General features: G+C 38.9%; 1 protein-coding gene across 1 annotated transcript in view; it reads right to left on the bottom strand.

The window, feature by feature from the left end:
- sik2.L (salt inducible kinase 2 L homeolog) overlaps positions 1–25,920 on the bottom strand; it is a 104,283-nt gene that overhangs the window by 58,740 nt on the left and 19,623 nt on the right. Inside the window, exons 2-3 of the mRNA XM_018225910.2 lie at positions 15,051–15,167; positions 12,402–12,465 (exon numbers count right to left, since the gene is read on the bottom strand). Coding sequence (XP_018081399.1) covers positions 12,402–12,465; positions 15,051–15,167 — 181 coding nt within the window. The remainder of the gene's footprint in view (positions 1–12,401; positions 12,466–15,050; positions 15,168–25,920) is intronic.

Genomic DNA, 25,920 nt, shown 5'->3' with positions numbered 1-25,920 from the left:
ATTCCTTTGGTTGCCCTCAATCCTCCTTTGAGAATTTTGGCTGTCGATAAAAGACCCTTGGGATCAGGGGTGGTTTCCCAAAAGACCACAAATCTTTCTATGTGTGCTAATGATCTACACTGTGAGGCGATAGCTCTATACCTCATTGAGGGAGCTTCCTCTCCTCTTATTCTTGGTTTACCATGGCTCCAGAGGCATAACCCTCTGATAGACTGGGTTTCTAAGGGGGTGACTCAATGGGGTACAGGATGTAGTGGGGTTTGTTTTCCCTCTGTAGTAGCCACTACTTCTCTTGAGGGGTTACCCACAGCATATTCTGTTTTTTCTGATGTTTTCTCTAAAAAAGCAGCTGAGACCTTACCTCCGCATCGGCAGTATGACTGCCCTATTGATTTAGTTCCTGGGTCAATTCCTCCACGTGGTAGAACCTACCCTCTTTCATTGCCCGAAGCCCAGGCAATGAAAGAGTATATACAAGAAAATCTTGACAGGGGCTTCATTAGGCCCTCTTGTTCCCCTGCGGGGGCAGGGTTCTTTTTTGTGGGTAAGAAAGACGGAGGTTTACGCCCCTGTATTGATTATAGGGGGCTTAATAAAATCACTGTAAAAAATCGCTACCCCTTACCATTAATCTCCGAACTATTTGACCAGGTCAAGGATGCTAAGATCTACTCCAAGCTTGATTTGAGGGGTGCCTATAACCTCATTCGGATCAGGGAGGGGGATGAGTGGAAAACGGCTTTTAATACTAGGGATGGCCACTACGAGTACCTTGTTATGCCGTTTGGTCTATGTAACGCCCCAGCAGTGTTTCAGGAGTTTGTCAATGACATCTTTCGGGACCTGCTGGGGATATACGTAGTGGTCTACCTAGATGACATCCTCATCTTCTCTGCCAATCTGTCTGATCATCGTCTTCATGTTTGTGAGGTATTGCGTAGGCTTAGAGCTAATAACCTGTATGCCAAATTGGAGAAGTGTACTTTTGAGGTTGCTTCCGTACAGTTCTTGGGATTTAATATTTCTTCCAAGGGTCTCGAAATGGATCCAGACAAGGTAAGGGCTGTCCTGGAGTGGACCCAACCTTATTCTTTACGTGCAACCCAAAGGTTCCTAGGTTTTGCCAACTATTATAGGCAATTCATTAAAGATTTTTCACTTATTGTGGCTCCTATCACAAATCTTACTAAGAAAGGTGCTGACCCCAGTATGTGGCCTCCGGAAGCTATCCAAGCTTTCGAGTTCCTCAAAAGGGAGTTTAGTTCTGCCCCAATCCTCCGCCATCCTGATACAACACTACCTTTTATAGTCGAGGTAGATGCTTCTGAGGTGGGAGCAGGGGCAATTCTCTCTCAAAGGCACCCGATAACTAATAAGTTACACCCCTGTGCATTTTTCTCTAGAAAATTTCTTCCTGCAGAGGCAAATTATGACATAGGGAATAGAGAACTGTTAGCTGTCAAGTGGGCCTTTGAAGAATGGCGGCATCTACTAGAAGGGGCTAAACACCAGGTTACGGTCTACACTGACCATAAAAATCTGTTGTATATTGAGTCAGCAAAGCGTCTAAATCCCAGACAGGCAAGGTGGGCTTTATTCTTTTCTAGATTTAACTTTACCTTGACGTTTAGGCCTGGTACAAAGAACGTCAAGGCAGATGCTCTTTCCAGAAGCTTTGACTCAATATATTCTGAAACTGATGACTGTTATACAATTATTCCGGGTGAAGTCATTGTGGCTACTTTGGAATCTGACCTCTCTTCTTTGTTATCCCCTGTTCAGACAGACGCTCCCTCTAACACTCCTGTTGGGAGATTTTTTGTTCCTGAAGACCTTAGAGAACAGGTTCTAAGAGAGGTTCATGATTTCAATCCCAATTAAGGTATAGTCAGCTGGGCCAGACACAAAGCCTTAAAAGCCCTGTCGACTAAAAGCTAACCAGTTCAGATAATGTTAATGATAGTCACCGGCTAAAACATAGCTTTTAATAAATATATTAAAACCATAATACACACCACCAAAAAACTAAGTCAAAACAACAAGACTCCCTTGTAACAGTGAGGAAGTCCGGGAAAAGTGTCCCTAAAACCATATTAAAAACCAGGCTATAGGTAGAACGGTGTATAGCACAATTACAACTGTCTTAATTGACAGCGTGCTACTTGCAAGCAGTTGCAAGCCCAAGGGCTTGTGGCATAGGTGGACGGTGGGCGATTAGCTCCCACTTGCTCCCCACGTAGCTAGGTAGGAAAAATTGGCCTGGGGAACTTTTGGAAGGGAGGGTTCTGGGATTGCGACTGGCATCCATTACTTTAACTGCTTGCAAGTAGCACGCTGTCAATTAAGACAGTTGTAATTGTGCTATACACCGTTCTACCTATAGCCTGGTTTTTAATATGGTTTTAGGGACACTTTTCCCGGACTTCCTCACTGTTACAAGGGAGTCTTGTTGTTTTGACTTAGTTTTTTGGTGGTGTGTATTATGGTTTTAATATATTTATTAAAAGCTATGTTTTAGCCGGTGACTATCATTAACATTATCTGAACTGGTTAGCTTTTAGTCGACAGGGCTTTTAAGGCTTTGTGTCTGGCCCAGCTGACTATACCTTAATTGGGATTGATATTATACGTTCTTCAATGAACTCTAACCTGCAGATAAACCTTACTTTGAACTAATTGACTCTCGCAGCAGGGTAGTATAGAGGTTCATGATTCCAAGATGGCAGGACATCCTGGTGTAAGTAAAACTATTTCATTACTTACTCGAAGTGCTTGGTGGCCGACCTGTAAACAAGATGTTAAATCTTTTGTGGATTCTTGTCCTGTCTGCCAACGCTCCAAGACTTCTAGAAATTTGTCCCAAGGGTTACTGATTCCCCTCCCTATTCCTGAAAGACCATGGACCCATCTTTCTATGGATTTTATTGTGGAGTTGCCTGTGTCCCAGGGGAAGACAGTAATTTGGGTGGTGGTGGATAGATTCAGTAAGATGGGTCATTTTATTGCTCTTCCTCACCTCCCATCTGCCAAAACTTTGTCCGAACTTTTTATTCAACATATATTTAAGTTGCATGGTTTTCCCAGTAATATTGTTTCAGACAGAGGTGTTCAATTTATCTCTAAGTTCTGGCGCGCATTTTGCTCGTTAGTGGGGATCGATCTTTCTTTTTCAACCGCCTATCACCCACAAACCAATGGGCAAACCGAAAGAGTGAACCAGTCTTTAGAGCAATTTTTAAGATGTTTTGTGTCCGAAAATCAATCTTCCTGGGCAGAACTGTTACCCTGGGCAGAATTTGCCTACAATAACGCTACCCACTCCTCCACTGGGGAGTCTCCGTTTTTTATTGTTAATGGGTTACACCCAAAAGCCTTTTCCTTCTCTAATTCTGTTTCTTCTGTCCCTTCCGCTAATTCCTCTGTCGAACAATTTTCCATGATTTGGTCCCAGGTACATGATTCTTTGTCTTCTGCTACTTCTGCTCAGAAAAGGGCTGCTGATAAAAGTCGTAGAGAAGCACCCCAGTATAAAGTGGGAGACTTGGTGTGGCTCTCTACCAAAAACATCAAGTTAAAGGTTCCTTCCCTTAAACTGGGTCCCCGTTTCATTGGTCCTTACCCCATCACTACTGTTATCAACCCTTCGTCTGTTCGCCTTAAATTGCCTGTTAATTTCAAGATTTCTGATTCTTTTCATGTTTCTTTGCTTAAACCTGCCGCTAATACTCGCCTTACTTCTGTTCCCCCTCCAGTGCAAGTTGACGGTCAGCCTGAATTTGAGATCCAGGAGTTCCTTGATTCCCGAATGGTACGTAACAAACTCCAGTACCTCACTAGGTGGAAGGGATTCGGTCCTGAGGAGAACTCCTGGGTCTCAGTTGATGACATCAAGGCTGATCGTCTTAGGAAGCAGTTCCATTTAAAGTTTCCTGGGAAGCCTGGGGGTCCGGTGTCCCCCCCTAGAGAGGGGGGTAATGTAAGGAAATCTGTTTTACCTGGGATTGGGGGTGCTGTAAATCGGCCGCGGGGACGCCCGCCTCGTGGTTCCACCATCTTGCCTCCTTAGGACGCGCGCGCCCGCGTCTCGTTTCCTTTATTGACGCGGACGCGTCGATCCTGACGCGTGTGTGCGCCGATTTTGGCGCGAAAATCTTGGCGTCCAAACAGGGTATAAATAGGCCACTTCCACTCCCAGCAAACTGCCCGTGATAGAACTTGTTTCTGGTGCTCTGTTCTGAAGCCTTGTGCTATTTTGTCTGTTTTGAATCTGATTATCCGTGTTTGACCCAGCCTGTACCTTGACCATCCCGAATTCTGTATCCTGACCAGTGCCTGATATCCGACTACTCTTCTGCTTGTACCCTTCCTGCTTGATACCCGGTTTTGACCTTTGCCTGCCTGACGACCCTTGCTTTCTGCCTGCCACGACCCAGCCTGTCTGACGATCCTTCTGCCTTATCCTTGTCTGTTACCGTGATCCTCGGTCCCAAAGACTCTAGCTACCAGCCGTGCCCCATTGCCTGCCAGAACACTTGCTTGAACCTCTCGTAAGACCAGGTGGCACCCGATTAGGCTGAGGGCTCCTCCCGAAGCTCAAAGGTGGTCACACCACTGGTGAAGCTTAGCTCAGACCCAGGATTCGAGCACTTGTTCTGGTGTTGGGTGCCGGCCGTGACATATATCTTCTTACGGCAAATGAGGTTACAAACAGAGAAATGCAGTCATGACATGGTTAAAGAGATAATTTCATGGGAACTCATCAGTTAATAGCGCTGCTGAAGCAGAATTCTGCACTGAATTTCATTTCTCAAAAGAGCAAACAGATCTTTTTATATTTAATTTTGAAATTTGACATGGAGCTAGACAGATTGTCAGTTTTCCAGCTGCTCCCAGTCATGTGACTTGTGCTCTGATAAACTTCAGTCACTCTTTACTGCAAGTTGGAGTGATAGAATCCCCATGCATCCCCCCCCCCATCAGTCTAACAACAGAACAATGGGAAGGTAACCAGATAACAGCTCCCAAACAAAAGATAACAGCTGCCTGGTAGATCTAAGAACAGCACTTAATAGTAAAATCCAGGTCCCACTGCAACACATTCATTGAGTAGGAGAAACAACAGCCTGCCAGGAAGCAGTTCCATCCTAAAGTGCTCCCTCTTTCTGAAAACACATGACCAGGCAAAATGACCTGAGATGGCTGACTACAACTCAATATTACAACTAAAAAAATACACTTGCTGGTTCAGGAATGAAATTTTATAGAGAGAATTATTTGAAGTGTAAACAGTGTAATTTTAGAAATAAAAACTACATCATAAAAATAATGACAGAATCTCTTTAATTACAGGCTGGTGGGCTGTATCTCCTCTTCCTGCAAATGGACAATCTATGGCCAAGTTTGTTATTTACACTAGAACTAGGGAGTCATCCAAAATGGAGCGCTCTTCTCAACTGGAAATCTGTCATTTCCAGAAAGCAATCATCAGCACACACTCCAGTGTTAAAATGTTCCTTCAAGGAAACAAATCATTGTGCCAAAACTCCCTCATTCGTCCGTCCAAAAGGAAGTTGGAGAAAGACTGTTTATAGCTTATGACTGGCTTTAAACACCAAGTAAAACAATATTTTTAAACCTTGGAAAATACCACTGCAGTAAGAGGGGAATGGATCATGTCAAATTGTACTTTTCCCAGAAAGTGAATATGAAACGGGAAAACAAATTTTGTGCACTTACCCAGCATTTATATCTGTACTTTATACACCCCCAAAGGTATACTTTGCATCACTTATGTTCACCTTAACTTGTCTGTGTATTTTGTATCATTAAATCCAAGCACAACAGTGCAATGCCTACAATACCAATGAATGGCAACAACATTAGATTAATTTATACAATGTTCACTGGTATAACCCCCGGGCCAGCGCAGTTTTCTGCTGATAGGAGCACCGGCCCGGGGTTTCGGGTAAGTCAATACAATCACTTGGGGTGTCTAACATTTGGCAACCCCAAGTGCACCAAGCCTTTCCTTCTCCTTTAAAATCTAGTAAAAACACAACAGCTATTATCATCATACTAAAACTTCACCATTAGGATTACATGCATACTGAAATTAAACTATTCTATAGCTGCTTAACTATGTGGATGGCAAGCTATACTGGATTTGTTTGGCCACAGATCAATGGGTTGGATACTGTGAAGGGCAGACTACACTACTGGAATATGAATAGAGGACCTGAATAGAAAGAGGAGTAATAAACAGTAGCAACAACAATAAATGTGTAGCCTTACAGAGCATTTGTTTTTTAAGATGGGATCAGTGACCCACATTTGAAAGCTGGAGTCAGAAGAAGGAGGCAAATAATTCAAAAACTAAAAAAAATAAAAAAAATAATGGAGACCAATTGAAAGATTTCTTAGAATTAGCCTCTCTGTAACCTACTAAAAGTGTAGGTGTGACTCAAAGGTGAAACAAAGCCCTCAATGAATTATGGCTTTTTTTTTTTAAATGGCGATAAACATTACTTATACATGTCACTTTTGAAGTCAGGAGCAAAAAAGGTTAATGTAGAAGGTAATTGTTAAAATATAAAGTTTTTAACTTAAAGGTGAATAGGCTAGACTGCATTCGAATCAAAGTTTTGCCGCAAATTAGAATCAAAGGATTTGCCCCAAAAAACGTAGGTTTTTTAAAGTCCACCAAATGACTCCAAATAGGTTCTATGAGGTCCTCCATAGGCTAAAACAGCAATTCCGCAGGTTTTAGATGGCGAATGGTCGAAGTTTTAAAGAGACCGCACACGATAAATTTGATATTCAAATTTTTTTCAAATTCGAATAGAATTTTGGACTATTCAATACTCAAAGTAAACTAAAAATAGCTTGAAAATCTAATTTTAAAATCAGATTTTTCAATTCAACCCTTGAAAAATTTGCCCCTAAGTATTGCAGTAACATCTCTGTTGGGGTGCCCAAATGTATGCACCTATCTAATTTTGTTATGATGCATATTTTCTGTTAATCAAATAAACGTTATGTCACTGCTGAAATACTATGGTTTCCATAAGGCATATTATATATTAAAAGGAAGTTGCTACTTTGAAAGCTCAGCCAATGATAAACAAAACTCTAAAGAATTAAGAGGGGTTCTCAAACTTTTTCATATTACTATAGTAAAGCCTTCAGCTGGAATATTTTAGGTAATGTGCTTAATTAATATCTCCACAGATATGTAAGCCTGGCCACAGGCCTTTAATCGTCGCCTGGCGACTTATCTCCCCGAATCTGACCATGTGTCTCTGCCCTTAGAGAGAAAGAATACATCCTTCTCTGTTTGCAGAGTTCTCTAGTGACACTCACTTTTGTGGCAGCAGTAATAGGTAGCCCTAGCAAGCATTTAAACACAAAAAATGGCAATATATGAAAGTGCTACATCAGGGCCAGAACTAGGAGAAGCCAGAGTAGGCACGTGCCTAGGGCGCAAAGCTGGAGGGTGCCAGGCACGTCTTCTCTGCCGCCTGTCTACCCCTCGTCCGGTCGCCCCTCTTCCGCAGATTGTCGGCTTGCGGAACCATTGACTCATGTGCACCAGCGTCCGTTAGGGCATACACGCTAGTGTCCATTCGCGCATGCACGCCAGTGTCCATTCGTGCGGGCACATGTCTGTTCGCGCATGCAAATGTCTGTTCGCGCATGCAAATGTCTGTTCGCGCATGCACACCAGTGTACATTCGTGCAGGCACATGTCTGTTCGCGCATGAAGTCGGCGCTTCAGCCGGCCAGTTTGCTGGCCGGGCCCAGTTCTGTGCTACATACTAGTGCAAAGTGGCATTCTCATAGTTTCCCTGTGCACTTATTCAAGAGATAATTGCTACCTTGCAGCCAACCCAAAGGGAAGCAGTCTGCTTCAAATCTCTGTATTTTGTCACTGTTACTTTGGCCCAAAACAGTAGCAGGGATTCATTGCATTCAAAATACACCATATGCCATAGCCAAAGGCCCGTTTCCAAGGGTCGCTGAAATATTCATGTCTGCATGTAAATTATCCAACAATATGTTTGTATTAAAAAAAAAAAAAAACTGTTTCATTGTGATAGTTTCTCTTTCACCCACCCTTGGCTTATCAGAGAACAAATTCAGATAAGGGAAGGAAAGACGGGTTGGTTTCATAACTAAGCTTTAGAAACCAACTAAGCAATATTTAAAATGCAACAGATTCTGGTAAGACTGAATTATATATATATATATATATATATATATATATATATATATATATATATATATATATATATATATATATATATATATATATATATATATATATATATATATATATATATATATAAAAATGACCAGGAGGTAAATTATTAATCAATATACTGTTATTAGTGAGAACTTTAGGTAAATCATACATGGCCAGTCCCTCCTAGAACTTCCTCCTGATTTCTATAGAAAAATAACTTGTGCACTCTGGGAGGTATAGGGTTGCCACCTTTTAGCCCGGTGGAGACTGGGCAGAGGGCGGACTGTGATGTGGTGGGGGTGAAGCCATGACATGGACAGATATGATGGGTGCGGGGCTACGACACGCCGATTGGCCGATCGCAGTGTCAATCATAGTAATCCTGCCCAGTTTTCCTAATTTGTCAAACCAGACAGGCAGTTTTAACACGCGCAGCCCTTCAAAAAACCCATCTAATAGTCAACTGTTTGAAAACAATAACCTGATTAAATCAGTTTTTTAATTGTACTTATTTATTTTACAAGCTTTGAAGCATCAGGATTTTTAAAACCTCTTATTGAGATCTCCGTGTCTTATTTCCATTTAAAAAAAGTATACAATAATCCAAGGTCTCATCCCCATTATTTATGCAACAAACCAGCAAAACAAACTGGTAAAAAAAATAACCAGAAGCAATACGAAGCAGTGATCACTTAAGGTCAAACACAGAGATTCCCTTCTTTCTGAGCGGGGGACTACAGGAAACAAATGTTAAAACAATTAACAGGAATGAATTAGTCAGGTAGAAAGCAACGTCACTAGAGCTTCCTGGATATCTTTAATCATGCGCAATCGGGCTGGAAACAAACAGAAAGGTTTTTCTGAAGGATCCTGAACATGGAAAAGGTCAGGGTCCCTTTCCTTTGGCTCACATAATAAAAGGATTGCTTGGGAATCACGCAAAATGAACAAACGTTTCCAGATGTTCTTTTGTATAAGTTGCTAATTAATTATCCAATCAGAAGTCACATTAGCCTGGTAGGACAGCATGAAATGCATTGATGATTAATGGTTTACCCTTTGCCATGTGCTACCAGGCCTGAAGACAGTCAAAGAGTGTCCAGGAATGATGTGCTTTTGTTTTTGGGCCTCTGCTCCTGAAAATCACACAATTCACCCATCAGCAATTAGATCAGATTCAATTTTTACAGGGAAGTATCATTCTACTATAAATCACTTGCGGGTGGTCTTATGTAAATTGATTTGTGATCATCCCATGCAACACCATAGAAATGTACTGTAGTATGAGGCTGACTGCTCATGTCTGAATTAAATGTGCCTTTTAAGTGCTAAAGGGTGATGACTGACCTTAGTATCCAATGCTCTCCTTTGGGTTCCGCTACATTAGGACAGTTGTGACATGCACTGCAGTAAAAGTGATGTAAGATTTAAGTCTAAAATAAATAAGCACAGATATGCGTCTGATCATTGGTCAAGTGGACTCATTTAAAACCCCAAACTTATTTGTTTGATTTTACACTGGTGTCATCCCAAAAGCAACACAGCTGCTGCTTTGATAATGGCTCCTGACATTACTGATATCATGGCTAATATAGGTGTGGCTTGTGGTTCTTTTTTATATTCATTTTTGATTTCCCTGACTGTTTATGCTTTGTTCAGGTATAATACCAAATTGCATTACTAATATAGTTCCATGGACAATCTTCAGCTAACTCCTGAATGTAAAAGTACTGTTTATTTTTTTATTGTAGATGGTAAATGAAACTGTGCAAATGTTGCAGGGTTTTTTCAGTGAGTCCAGTTTTCATTATGCAAAGGTTATATGCAAATGTTTCTTGCTCCCCTTGCAATTAGTCACAATTTGTTTGTGTTTGTGCAATTTGAGGAAGGCTACTGTTGTAGTCAAACTTAAGTCTCCACTAATAAAATAAAATAAAAACCTAATTGTTTCTACATAAGACCTGTGAGTGTGGGCCTTTTTGGTTTGGCTTCTATCGATCTATCTATCTATCCTACTATGTATATATTTATATCTCTATCTATATAGTCATATGAAAAAGTTTGGGAACTCCTCTTAATTCTTTGGAGTTTTGTTTATCACTGGCTGAGCTTTCTTTTAATATATAACATGCCTTATGGAACAATAGTATTTCAGCAGTGACAAAGTTTATTGGATTAACGGAAAATATGCAATATGCATCATAACAAAATTAGACAGGTGCATAAATTTGGGCACCCCAACAGAGATATTACATCAATACTTAGTTGATGCCTTTGATGAGTGTCTGGATTCTGGATGGCGTTATTTTTGACGTTATTTCGTCCATACAAAATCTCTCCAGTTCGGTTAAATTTAATGGCTGCCTAACATGGACAGCCTGCTTCAAATCATTCCATAGATTTTTTATGATATTCAAGTCGGGGGACTGTGATGGCCATTCCAGAATATTGTACTTCTCCCTCTGCATAAATGCCTTTGTAGATTTCCAACCAATTTGGTGCTGCCAGTAATCAGTATTGAGCAGTTACATGCATTCAAATTAGCAGAATTACAAGGGTACCCACATTTTTGCACAGCCAGTTTTTTACATTTGATTTAAGAGAGAGAGAGATAGAAATTACCGTGCTAATAATTGTTCATGTGATTCCGACATTACAGATCAACCTGTCAAGGAACTACTGAATTGTTCGTTACCATGGTTACTTGCAATAGAATTCTAATCTATAGCACCCTGCAAATCCCATCAGCACGATCGGTGCCTTGAAATACAACCAATAACCCTGCAGTATGTTCAGTTGTATTCTAGTGAAAGAAGCCACACATGTATGCTCATGATGCACTGACCTGACCAATCAGGTTACTAGCTTTCCAGGTTGGCTGATGACCGGACACCTGAATTGGTTCATGCTGGATTTTAGTTTTGGCTTATCAAGTTTGGTGTGATCTAACCAGAGTAACCGACCAAACTTATCCTATTTTTGGGGGCATGCAAACATGCAGTTGAGTTAGAAATGTAATAAAGAATATGTACATGTCACCCACTTTTTCCAGACATTGGGGTATAAAACAGGATGCTTGCTATAGCACGGCAAAGCTGCAGAAAGCAAATTATAAGAGAAGGGGATAGCGATAGAATAAGTGGAATAAAATAAAGAAGTCATGGAAAGCGCAAACTAGTTTTCTCACACGCTTTTTAAAGACACAAATATATGACTTCCTCACATCTGGTCCTGTGGAGGACTGCACCATGATGCCTGCACGATAACAGGGATTTCAAACATCCTACATTCCAAGTAGAAAACTGCGATCAGCCAAACGAAGGAGTAATGAAGCACAGAGATTGAAGGCAGATCTAGCACTGGGATCAGAGCCATACAGAGGAAATAGATTGCTTCTGCTGGGATGAGAAGCTATTAATCTGTTAAACAATTTCACATCATCACAAGGTGTGTGCTTTGTTCATTTCTTGGAAACTGGAAAACCTTTAATGGTCTTGAGTGGGTTTGTTTCTGCAGTGTGCCTATGTTTCAAAAGCAGCGCAAGTTCAATACAAGATCCCTTACTCATAACCATTAATGGGCATGCAAGTTTTTCTCTTTGGGCACATTTATTAGTTTTCCTCTAAGGGTCATGTCATAACAGGTGTTTTCTCGGACAGCTGCTCCCCTGACCAGTTACCTGAGCTTAGGGACGGACAATACGTAATTAATGTATATTCAGTAATGAATTCATATTCACATTAGATGGCAGCATAGAAACCAGGGCTGTATACTTCTACAGATCTATTCTCTATTCTGACTATAAACAGATGTATCACGTGGCCTACTCTAGGACTAGGCCACTTGATACATGTAGACGTCACAGTCCAGGAAAAATGTCTCACAAATCTTACCTGCTAGCTGTTTTAAATGAAAGCTTGGAAATAAAGGTTCTCTGATTTTTTTTAAATTGTTGCTTTAGTGACACTTCTTCAACCATTTTCTTTTCTATGACTGGAAGAAGGTACCACTAGACAAGCTTGTATTCATGGTTATAGCTACAATGTATTAATAATACATACTAAAGATGGATTTCTTGATAAGCAATGTTCCCATATTATACTTTGTAAACACTTTTTTGGGCATGCAGAGGACAGGCTCAGGTTAGAAATTTGCTTACCAAAAATCTCTCCATTTTTGGCATATTCTGTCACAAGATACAGCATGTTTTTGGTTTCCATAACCTGCAAAGTAAAATTAGAATTACAATTCAAATAGAAATTCTAAATATCATTCAAAATATCCTCTGTCTTTTTAAACTAATGCTGCCTTTAAGGACTTGTGATTCTGTTGAATACAAGGCTTATTTAGTCATTTTGATACTGAGTTAATCAGCAATAGAATCATAGCGTTATTTGATGGGTTTGCCCACAAAATACTTTGCTAATTAGAAGGCCAAAGCTATGCGAGGGAACAATACAGCAGTTGCTGATGTCTCCTTTACAAACTTTTGCTCTTGTTAAAACATGCAATGCTTGCTTAAACGTTATGGCTGATCTTATTCATATGATTTTACTTGCTAACTAAATTCTTTCACTCAGTATTAATCATCTTGTCCTGAGTTAACCTCTGTATACAGTGCATATAAAGTTTACTCTATTTGCCAAAGATGAGTATTGTATAAATTATGTAAAATACGCTTTTAACCACAAGCAGATAGTCTTTAACCCTATTTTATTACACAGTCACAAATCTATTCTAAAAACAGTTGAACTGCAGACTTTCAGTTTTAATTCAGTGGGTTGAACAAAAAGATTGCATAAAAATGTGAGGAACTAAAGCCTTTTTTAACATAATCACTTCATTTCAGGGGCTCAAAAGTAATTGGACAAATTAAAAAAACTAAAAATAAAATGTTCATTTCTAATACTTGGTTGAAAACTCTTTGCTGGCAATGACAGCCTGAAGTCTTGAACATCACCAGATTCTGGGTTTCCTCCTTTTTAATGCTCTGCCAGGCCTTTACTGCAGAGGCTTTCAGCTGCTGTTTGTTTGTGGGCCTTTCTGTCTGAAGTTTAGTCTTCAACAGGTGAAATGCATGCTCAATTGGGTTCAGATCAGGTGACTGACTTGGCTATGCCTTGCAGTGCATCCTCTGTATTTACTTTTATGCAGTCTTCTCTTTATGGTAGATATTGATATGCCTACCTCCTGGAGAGTGTTGTTCACTTGTTTGGCTGTTGTGAAGGGGATTTTCTTTACCATGGAAATGATTCTGCGATCATCCACCACTAGGGTTGCCACCTGGATGGTATTTTACCGGCCTGCCCGGTAAAAATGATGGTTGATCTCAATGTTATTAATAGGGAGAAAAGATAAATATATAGTAAGGTCTGTATTTTTTTCAGGAAAAGGTGGCAACCCTATCCATCACTGTTGTCTTCCAAGGACGTCCAGGTCTATTTGCATTGCTGAGTTTACCATTGTTTTCTTTCTTTCTCAGGATGTACCAAACTGTAGAGTTTGCCACTCCTAATATTGTAGCAATTTCTCAGATGGGTTTTTTCTGTTTTTGCAGCTTAAGGATGGCTTGTTTCACCTGCATGGAGAGCTCCCGCATGTTGTCTGTTCACAGAAAAATCTTCCACATACAAGCACCCCCCTCAAATCAACTCCAGGGCTTTCATCTGCTTCATTGATAACGACATAACAAATGAATTGCCCATGAAATAGCCTTTGAGTCAACTGTCCGATTACTTTTAAGCCCGGTGTTAAAAAAGACTTTAGTTCCTCACATTTTTATGCAATCTTTTTGTTCAACCCACTGAATTAAAGCTGAAAGTCTGCAGTTCAACTGCGTTTGAGTTGTTTCATTTAAAATTCATTGTGGTAATGTACGGAACCAAATTTGAGAAAAAGTTGTCTCTGTCCAAATATTTATGGACCTATCTGTAACAGATGATGAACTGTATTTACAAATCAATTCAATTAGGCAATAATCAATAACCCTTTAAATTCAACATCTTCCCATGTAGTGATAAAAAATAATTCACTAAAGTAACATAATCCAAGAAGAGTGGTTTGTAACTGGGATCTGAGCAGCTCGTCATCTAAATATACATTCAAATACAGCAAGTGAGCATTAGTTTAGAGGTTATTATTAGAAATGGACAACACTAAAGCAAAGTTATATTTTTTCCATAATGATGGCTTATTTTCTTTAGCACAAAGTAGATATTTCAAAAACCTGTAGTTTCGCTGCATGGCCAAAAGTATGTGGACACCTGGCTCTTATTCCAAAACCAAGGGTATCAATATGAAGTTGTCCCTCTCTTTACTGCCAGAGCCTTTAAGCTTTACACTCCCGGGAAAACTTTTAGCGTGTTTTGCTTCTATCCATACATATAGGTTCAGAAAATTATTTTGGGAAGCAGGCCTGGATATTCCAGTTCATCCCACAGTCATCAGTTGGTTAAGTTTAGGGTTATGTGCAGGACAGTCAAGTCATTCTGCTCCCCCTCTGCTATCAAATTCTGTAAGGATTTGTGCCCAGGGATATTATTCTACTGAAACAGGAAAGAGCTTTCCCCAAACTTTTCTTATAAAGTAGGAAACAATGAATGTTCAAGTATGTCATTGTATAATGTAATGGCTCCAATAATGACTGGGACTTGTTTTAATAATTAGAAGGAGTGTCTACATACCTTTGGCCATACAGTTAATTATAATTAAATGGAACCCAATATTGTGTATTTTCTTTTCCAAAAAGGGTGCCAATTTTTAGGGGCACCTCTTCATGTTCATACTTTTCACTGGATTATGGCAATACCTGGTAAAGCTTGATAATGTGGGGATGATCCAGCATCTTCATTATCTGCACCTCTCTATAGATCTTCTCCAAATTCACAGAGTCCAGCTGAGACTTGTCAATGATCTTTATTGCAACCTATTTAAACCATAAAACATGTATTAGTGATCAAAAGCTTTGTTTGATGGGCATGCACATTTACACTCTTAAATCCACTTCATGTGTTTGACAGGCTAATGCTATGCCTGGCAGTACATTCAGATGAGGGAGTGGATTGCCCTTTTCTCTGTGTTTCTACTCAGCCGAGAAAATACTTTGTGTGCCCATGGCCTTAGAATGGCAGGTGGACAAGATCTCAAGGGTGCCATAATCCCAAATCTTTTAAAACATGGAAGCTTGATGTGTGATATTACTGCCACAGAACCTTCAATGCAGATAAACAAAAGGTCTATCAAGATAAGTGCTGTTAACATTTTCTTTAGGAGATAGTAGTGCCACCCTTGTTAATTGCATTTATTCGATTTGTAACGTATTCTTCAGCTGATCCAGTAACACTAACATAACAGGCTTTTTCATAACAAGTTATTATATTTTAGTGCTCTAAACACAGTAACTGCCAGCATTTGTATACAGCCGCCTCTCATTATACAAGATTTCCAGAACCTCTCTGTGAGCCTGTGCCCTGTGTCACATCGTGAATAACTGAGATTTCTCCAAATTGCATTAATCTCCTCTGAGGCCTTGTACCAGCTGGATAGGGAGCTCAGGGATTTGTCCGAGTGCCAGCCTGATTACTTTCGCACTCCTCATAGGACAACTAGAGAGCATGAATGATATCTCTGATGATTTGCATGCTTTTACTCTTTCCAGCAGGAACAAAACGGAGACATTAATATCAAACCACATTGCATGTGTTTAATATTTTATTTTGTGCAGATCATTATCAAGTACAGTTACCCTTATTAGAGACACACATTCTTTATTTTCAACTGTAACTGTTAATTGTATCACCATAAGAAAAATATTGTTGAGGAAAGAGAAAACATGACATAAACATGCATAAATACAAACATACATAAATAGAGATATATTATATGCACACATACACTTACATTCACAAGGGATGATTTAATTATTCGGAAAGTATTTATTTGTAGGTAGCTCCAGTCGCAGCCTAGTGACCTCTTATGGAGCATTCAGTGACAGATGATACAAGGTGATTGCCACCCACACAACCACTAAATCAAATGCCACTTCAGCTATGCATAGTGTACAGATATAGGTTTCTTGTGAAGTGTAAATTTGAGTACATCGCTAAACTAATGTTTGCAGCCCTTAAGCTCCCCATAGACGCGACGATTCTTCTTGCCGGACGACCGATTTTAGGGAAGGCCAACCAATCCTTCTAAATTATCGTGCGGTTAGTGGTATTCGAACGATCGTACATCTTACAATTTTTCGGCCGAAATCTGTCGGGAAAATGATTGGCCAGGTCAAAAAATCTTTGTCAGTCCCAGTGCAATCTATCTATGTTTGCAGGGCCAAGCAGGCAGCTCCCCTTTGTTTTCCTGGTAAATTGGTCTTTTTAGTTGATGGTAAATTCGTACGATCGTTCTGAGAAGATCGTGGTCTCACGATCAGGATCTGATCTTTTAAAAATCTCAACATCTATGGCCATCTTTACAGGTTTGCAATCCCCTTTTATATTAGCTTAAGCCAGTAAACATTACCAGTATATATATATATATATATATATATATATATATATATATATATATATATATATATATATATATATATATATATATATATATTTTTAAAAAAAAAACTTATTTAGAACTGTATATAATAATGCAAATGTACCAAAAAAAGAAAAAAGGAGCTCAAATGCTCACCTTGCAATGCCTATTGCAACCAATCAAACCTATGCTTTAATCTTTTAGCTTTCAGTAGACGGATAAAAAAGAAAAAGCTAATTGGTTGCTATAACTGCACTGGGCAATTTAGCAAGTATATCAGTAATAATGCGTACGAAAAAGAACATGCAAATAGCAGCCCTCCAGATGTTTACCTACAACCTTTGTCTGGGAATTCTGGGAGCAGTATTTCAAAAACATCTGAAACAGACACAGTATGAGCTTCCCTTTGCTACCACTACCATTGGGTTGGTTCACCACTGGGACCTAGGGCATCAGTCTTAAAAAAAAACGGTTGGCAAATACAGAGATGCAATAATGGCGGATGTAATGCAAGACATGCCTCTCCTCGTCAGCCCCAGCTCTTGCGGGATTTCGGCAACTTCCAACGAAGACTCCAATCTCACAAAAAACTTTACCTGCTACCAGCACTGACTGACATATCCACAGGAGGCGCAGGTATTAATATCAGTGTGGCTTTATTAGGACATACTATGTGACATAAATTCAATAGTGGGTGGATAAAAACAAACGCGTTTCGTGCCTATACACTCAGCACTTCCTCTGAGTTCAGTCCCAACCTCTGGTTGAGAAACAATTTTCCTATGACAGGTGCCCTAATGAGCAGTGAGGAATCATTTTTTTCTTTCAGTCTGTTTGTTCTGCTAGTGTGTACAACATTAAATGCACATATCGTAATGTGGGTGCAATCATGCTGAAAATCATGCACTCGCTTTGCACTCACTGAATTACATAACTAACAAGCCAGGATATGATTATATCCTTTTTTATCTTCTGCTTGTTTCAAGGTTCTGTACTTATCTTTAATTCATAAGCAGGAAATCCAGGCAAATGTATGGCTAGGAACAATGTAGCAAAATCAGCTCATACAGTCAGAAATCCCTTTCTCAAAATGCTTTACATGCTCCTTACTGGGTCAGTTAAATCAGCTGGCTTTCCTACAATTTAAACAGTCAGAACCAGCAGTGCAAAGAATAGTGGGAGGTCAGAGAGATACAGCTTTTCATAGCAATTACATTTATTAATAACCCTAAAACCAAAGTAAAACTATAAATATTTTTATACTGGAAAGCTGATCAAAATAATAATGTCTTCCATTACATAGTAAATTAAACCCATTTTAAAGGGGAAGTAAATTAAAAAGTTTTTGGGGTCTAAATTGAGTAAGCCCAATAATAAGCCATTCATATTGCAAAAAAATAACAGTACTGCATTTACTGCAGTACAGTACATGAATAACACATGTTATAAGCCTTAGTTTCCTAAAAGCAGAGAACATGTGCCAATTAGCAGCATGCAGTTGCCTAAATATGCCTTGCAGAAATCAAGCCTGCTTCCTCTGGTACATAAAACTCCTGGCAGAGTGCTCAGAGCTAGGACACAACCCAACAGCTTGGATCCCAGTCTGGAGCCGTGCCGGCCTTGTGATCATCACATTCCAGCTCTCTCTGTGATTCTGCTTCCAAAAAGATATAAAACATGCAGCCAAAAACAGGAGGAAAGGCCTTGTGGTTAAATAATGAGGGTTAATAAATAATCATAAAACAAACAACTGGGCTTTGTTTGGACTTGTTTTGGGTTCTATTTGTGTTTTGTTTCAGGCTCACATGATAACTTGTCTACTGGCTCAGCACTGAATTCATGGTGAAGTGCTAGCAAATGAAACATATAATGTAATTTCTTAAATGAGCCATATAGGATTACTGACCACTTAATCTTGTATGTAATAATGTATAATACAGGTAGAGGGGGATAGCCAATCAGTGCAGTGTGTGGAGTGCTGCCAGCTCCCCTGCACAGCCAGAGAATTCAGGGAGCAGGAAGTGGAACAGATGGGTTGGACCAACAGGGTTTTTGCAAAAAATTTTCAAAAAAACCAATATAATGTACTGGCAAAATCTTGTAGTTCACACAATATATCTCCTTTAATGAGACCCTAAAGCTGGCCATAGGCGTGCAAATAAAGCCTTTTGTCAGATAAAAGATCGGATGGTGCCATCTCCTGACCTACCACTAAGCATTCAGATTAAATAATGTAGTAAAAAGAACAAATCAGAAAACGTCATGGTCATTATTTCACAGCAACAGCAATTGTACAAAAGATGTCTGACAAATAGTAGTGAGAGTCACCCATTGATATAGATAGGCAATACATGAAGAGATATTAGCGTTAGCCAACACAAATCTTCAAACCTGTCTGATTGCCATGGCAATGGCATGAAAAATGTCAGGACGATTCACACACAGTCCAAAAATCCTACGTACCGAAGATTCGTATGACTTTATAGGGCAGATTTATCAAGGGTCGAATTCAAAATTAGAATTTTTTTATTTTTTTTATGGTCAAAAAATGATGCACCAAATCCACTATTTTGGATTCGGCCGAACCCCCGAATCCTTCACGAAAGATTTGGCCGAATTCAACTGAATACCGAACCGAATCTGAATTTGCATATGCAAATTATGGGTGGGAAGGGGAAAACATTTTTACTTCCTAGTTTTGTGACTAAAAGTCATGTGATTTCCCTCCCCACCCCTAATTTGCATATGCTTAAATTTGACTATTCTACACTTAAAAGCAGCCTTTTTGCTGTTTAAAGGGGACCCGTTGCTCCATAAAATTATTCAAAATCCTATTTTATCACATTAGTCAAGCAAAATGAACTTAATTACACTATTTAAATTATTTGAATCTTGTTTGATTCAGTCTGGGAATTCATAATTATAGCAAGCAGGCAAGAGCCATTTTGTGGACACTGTTATTAAGGAAAGCCTTGCATCATCTCAGAATCTTGTTTGTGCACCAGAATGGGGACCTGATGTCCATCCCCATGCACATTTAAACGGTGATGAGAGAGGGGGAATGTGTGGAGAGCAGTGAAATCTTGGAAGTGCTGAATGGAAAGTGAAAGTAATTGTCTGCCAGGCCTCTATTCGGCATAGAGGCGGATATTGATTGACAGCTGAGATTTTTTAATGAGTTTACAACTGCTATTAATGCTTTAATAAAAAATAGAAATTGGATTTCATGTTTAATTTGAAAAGGACTTTTATTGTGCAGATTTTTGTGCCTGGGTGACAAGTCCACTTTAAGTCAATGGGAGAGATCCAAGGATCAATTTTGAGTTGTTTGCAGCCTTCCTGACATTCAAGTTGTTTTCAGAGAAAAACCTCAAATCAAGTTTTTAAAATTTGAATCGAATTGGATTCGAGTTTAGGTTTTGGGTGGATTCCATACATCTAAGTTTAAAAAATTAAATCTTTTAAATACATTTTGATTTTTGAATTTATGGGAGTTCAGGGAGTTTTTAAAAACTCACATATGTATATGGCAAGCATAAGGGGCATTTATTAGTACTGGAGACAAATCTTAATGTTGATGTTGCCTATAGCCACCAATCAGATTTCAACAACATATACAAGCTAGAAAGCAAGAAAAATCTGGTTGCTATGGGCAATATCACCAGTTAGATTTGTGTCCAATGTTAATAAATATGCCTCTAAGTTTATATATAGAATAGTCAAGCGTTATACTACCGTATCTTGTACACAGAGGGTCTCCACTAAAATCTCAAATTTACAAGACGCTTCAATATGGCTTATTTACAGTGGGATTTGCGAGCCTACATTCAACCGAACAGGAGAAATTAAATTATAAACTGCTTTACTGAACACAGTAGTGAAAAATACAATTACAGCCTACCTCAAGTACTAATTAAGGATTGTATTGTGGGTTTTAAGCAGCCTTATTGGGATGTTAATTAACTTTACTAATGACAAAACAATGAGCTGTGTTAGCAATATGATAATACAGTATATATTATGAGAAACACTAATGCAGCAGCAAAGAGACAATGGACGACATACATGAGCAAAATAATGGTGCATGTTTAAGTTAATTTGGGTTGAAATAAGGCAGTGCTCCATAATATCTTCTTACAATAAATGTTTAACTGTAACATAGTAATACATGAGGATTAAACCATTAAAAAACAGATCTCATTTTTTTTTATGTATTTGCCCTGTAAGCATAAAAGGGTTTCTAATTGGACAGATAGACAACCCATGCTTGGTCATATTTTTGATCTGATTTTGACATACACATACATGCTGGCTGAATTAAAAGATGTGATTAGAAGTAGTGCAGCTTGTTATTTTTGAACCTGCCATTCACAGCAAGGGACAATGCACAATCTTGAAGGAGAAGTAACCCCTAAACAAAAAATTAACAGAATTAAAATATTTGCATTAATCGGTGTTATATTGCTTATAGATCAGTTCAAAACCAGTGGATTGCCAACACAGCTTTAAAATCTGATTGAAGTTGAATTGACAGGGCAAAATAACTTTTCCAATAAGTAGCTTTGTTTCATACAGCAGTGCAAATCATAAAACTTCTAGTCTGAGGGTTTTCCTGGATAAGGGATCTTTCCGTAATTTGGATTACCATACCTTAAACTTTAAAGTATGGTAATCCAAATTACGGAACAGTTCAGTGAGAAAATAAAAACTGTGTAGGTAGATAGGCTGTGCAAAATAAAAAATGTTTCTAATATAGTTAGTTAGCCAAAAATGTAATCTATAATCTATAAAGGCTGGAGTGAACAGATGTCTAATAAAACAGCCAGAATCCAACTTCCTGCTTTTCAGCTCTATAACTCTGAGTTAGTCAGCGACTTGAAGGGGGGCCACATGGTACATTTCTGTTCAGTGAGTTTGCAATTGATCCTCAGCATTCAGCTTAGATTCAAAAGCAACAGATATGAACCATGTGGCCCCCTTCAAGTCTCTGATTGGTTACTGCCTGGCAACCAGGGTAAACAGTAAGTGTAAACCAAGAGAGCTGAAAAGCAGAAAGTAGTTCTGACGGATATGTTCGACATCAAATCACTCCAACCTTTATACATTACATTTTTGGCTAATTAACTATATTAGAAACATTTTATATTTTGCACAGCCTATCTATTTACCCAGTTTTTATTTTTACACTGAACAATTCCTTTATGTCTGCTATAAAAAATTAAACAATTAAAAAAAAAAAAATTTAAATTAAATAAACTGAATATGATTGTTTTGCCAAATATAGATTAATGCAGCTTAGTTACAATCAAATACAAAGTACGGTTTTATTATTTCAGAGAAAAGGGAATTTTTTTCCAAATTTTTTATTATTTGCTTATAGTCTATGGGAGATTGCTATTATTCCGGATAATGGATCCCATACCTGTACATTTATAGACATAAACGTAGGTAATTGAAATAGCCCACTAACATACTGACCCACAAAATGAATGCTGCAAAAGGCCAGGCAACAAAGGCTCAGTCAACAAGCTATGTCATGTTTTTATCCACTATTACCCTTGTCAGAGATTTGTATGTGTTGTTGGTCACAGGAGACGGAAAATCTTAGCGGATTAATATACTTCTTAGCCTCATTAATGTTCCAAACATATCACTGAGCAACAAGGTTAATCCATTGTCCCTTCAAAAGGCTTAGCAGGCAAGTACCAGGTCTCTATGCAAAAAGGGAGTAGCTTAAGGACAGTGTAAGTTACTTCCAACTGTGAATACCCAACGTCTTTCTTTCTAAAATCCCTAAACATCTGACAGGTGCTACCTGTGGCTTAAAGCTAGAAAAGTGAATAGAAGAGAATCATGAAGTGGTAAAAAACAGAAGAAATATATTGAAAAAATGCTAATGAGTGGAAATCTAGTTTAGCTATGCCAAAATTAGGTTTGTTAGTAACGTCATTCAACCATTAATGACCTTTTGGTTTACAATAACATTTCTGTACTCTTTTAAAAAATGAATCCTTTTATTGCAGACTTTAAAGGCACAATGAAACTGCTAGTCCTACAATCACTTACACTCTACAAGCTGGTATAATAAAAGTTACAAACTTTGCACCAGGTCTTAGCAGTCACGGCAATTAATCAGCAGGTAGAATGAATGGTCAAAGCATACATCTGCCAGTTGCTAGACCACCACATGTTTACAAGGTCATTTTAGAACTGCACAAGATGCTACATTGCACTTTAGATTGAAAAAGTAAATGGCATTGCCTCTTAAAAATGAATCCTTTTATTACAGACTTTAAAGGCACAATGAAACTGCTAGTCCTACAATCACTTACACTCTACAAGCTGGTATAATAAAAGTTACAAACTTTGCACCAGGTCTTAGCAGTCACGGCAATTAATCAGCAGGTAGAATGAATGGTCAAAGCATACATCTGCCAGTTGCTAGACCACCACATGTTTACAAGGTCATTTTAGAACTGCACAAGATGCTACATTGCACTTTAGATTGAAAAAGTAAATGGCATTGCCTCTTAAAAATGTAAAATAAATATAAGCAGTATAAAACTAAGCACACATGGGGCCGTTCCCAAATGGGATTGCTGTCTTACAGCCTGGAGCATGCCCCAGACACTGAAAGCCTTCTGATACTGCTCTGACAAGGAGTTCTTGACCCAGACAAATCCCTTCCGCTTGTCTACATCCTGAACACTCGTCAATGTCCTTTTGCCTTGACTCTTAAATAGATCTGCTCTGTGGGACACCCAGAGCGTCACACACCAGTATCCTGTTTATCCTATGGGCAGACAAGTTTGGTTTCTAACATTCAGGCCTCTTGCTCTATAATTAACCTTACACTGTAAAAGCACAACTTACGCGTGAATGTGCTTGGTGTCTGCACAGGCTAAATTAGTACAGATATGGGACCTGTAATCCAGAATGCTAGGGCCCTGGTGTTTTCTGGATAACGGATCTTTCCATAATTTGGATCTTCATACATTAAATCTACTAGAAAATCATTTAAATAAACCCAATAGGCTGGCCTTGCTTCCAATAAGGATTAATTACATCTTAGTTTGGATCAAGTACAAGGTACGGTTTATTATTACAGAGAAAAGGGAAATCATTTTTAAAAATTTAGATTATTTGGATAAAATGTAGCCTATGGGTGATGGATAGCAGGTTGTCGGATAATGGATCTGTATATAGGTCCAGAGATTCCTTCTGTCCTATCGGGGGTATATTATTTCTTAGGCCGATGGTCCACAATAAATTACAAAAAAGCATCTGTTATTGCCAAAAATGGGAGGAAGCCTGCACCAGTGCTGCTATTGCTACTATAACAAACATTATAACATAAAGAGATGGTATTAATGCACAGAATAAGGCTCTTATTGAGAGGCACAAAATCTATAAAAAAATCTAAATCTATCCTACACTTCAGCAACGTTCAGTGAATATGACCGTATTCATTTTCTTTGACAGAGGGGAAAAAAAAAAAAAAAAAAAAAAAAAAAAAGATCTGGCCATAGATGCATTTATAGACCAGAGAAGAATCTGCCCATTACTGAACACAGGATGAATGTTGTTCTGAAAATGTACACTAAAGTGTTTCCAGGCCAAGATCAGCCCCAGGTATGCAGTGACAGATAGATTCCCCATCTGTACACATACAGGGTACTTTTGGCCCATATCTGCAGAGAAAATGCAGTGTGTGTCATAGGCCTTATAATATACATGTTTTGATTTTGAGGGAAACGCCCCTTATGAATCCTACCCTGTGTGACTTTGTGAGTGGAGATTCTATGTAACATACAAGTACAGCTCCAGGCAGGTCCGGACTGAGAATTAAAATAGGAACTGGCATTTCAGGTACACAGAGGCCCAATCAGCCTACATAGAGGCCCAAGCAGCTCCCACCAGCCCACTAAATACTGACTTTCTATGGGACCTTATAGCGGCCCCTCTGGCATTTGCCAGAAACCACAGATTGCTAGTCCGGGCCTGGCTCCAGGACTTAAATTTAATGCAAAGGTTTTTCATTTTCAGGGACTTTCTGAATTGGCCATCAGTGACACTGAGCACTAACACACACATAGCAACGGAATTCAACTGATCAAAAGCACTTGCTTCAATTGCTACACATTTGAGCATCAAAAGGTTTTGAACAGTTTCCTCACTGTCAGGAAAGAGTTAATAAATGCAATGACATTTCAAACTGCTGGGAATCCTGGAAATTTTCTTAAACTGGCTCCATAGTTTGTATTTAGAAAATAAACAACCAATCTGAAGCCTTAAAATATTCCTCATCAGCCGTTTGTGTCAGTTTGAAGTAAAAAAAAAAAAAAAAAGCGCTTTAAAATATTCTGTCATTTGTCATTTTCTGATGATCGGAAGAAGAAAGCTCCTTGCCTGTGTGCAGGCTCTATATACAGATAGACATCTGGGTTCCTATATGCTTTTTTCATATACACATTTGAAAACAAAAAAAATAAGCTACTTTAGCAGAAATTAGCATGACCACATAAGTCTTTTCAGAGCAGTTGCCACAGCAACACAAAGCAGGCCTCAGGTAACCATGGAGTTAATGTTTCAGCCAGGGATCTGGCTACATAACAACATAGGCTTTATGTAATTGCTGATGAATGGAGATAAAACGAGGGTGAGTAAATAAACGTGGAGTTTGGAATACATATAAAAAATGAGAAGTATTTGCACTAAGTAAACATGGCTTTTATTCTACCACAGGCCTTCCTGCCAAGATTAACAAGACTCAACCATCTGACTGCGGTATGGCTGTGTTTCTAGTGTCAAAATCCACTCCCGATTGGTTGGAGACTAATGGATATGTTACGTGTTGCACATATCTATGGGTGAACCGTCTTTTTAATGTGCTTATGCCAACATTTAGGGGCAGATTTATTAAGGGTCGAATTTATTTTTTTTTGGTCAAAACTCAAATTGTAAATTATCCAAACATGATTCGAGTTTTAATTCGAATTTAAAAATGTATCATACTCTGGCCCTTTAAGAACTCAAATTCGACTATTCGCCATCTTAAACCTGCCGAATTACTGTACAAGTCAATGGGAGAGGTCCAGGGATCAATTTGGTGATGTTTGCAGCCTTCCTGGGAGAAAAACTCGAATACAGTA

The sequence above is a fragment of the Xenopus laevis genome, chromosome 7L (genome assembly GCF_017654675.1).
Source record: "Xenopus laevis strain J_2021 chromosome 7L, Xenopus_laevis_v10.1, whole genome shotgun sequence".
Classification (NCBI taxonomy): Eukaryota; Metazoa; Chordata; class Amphibia; order Anura; family Pipidae; genus Xenopus; species Xenopus laevis.
This window is presented reverse-complemented; position numbering and strand designations above follow the sequence as displayed.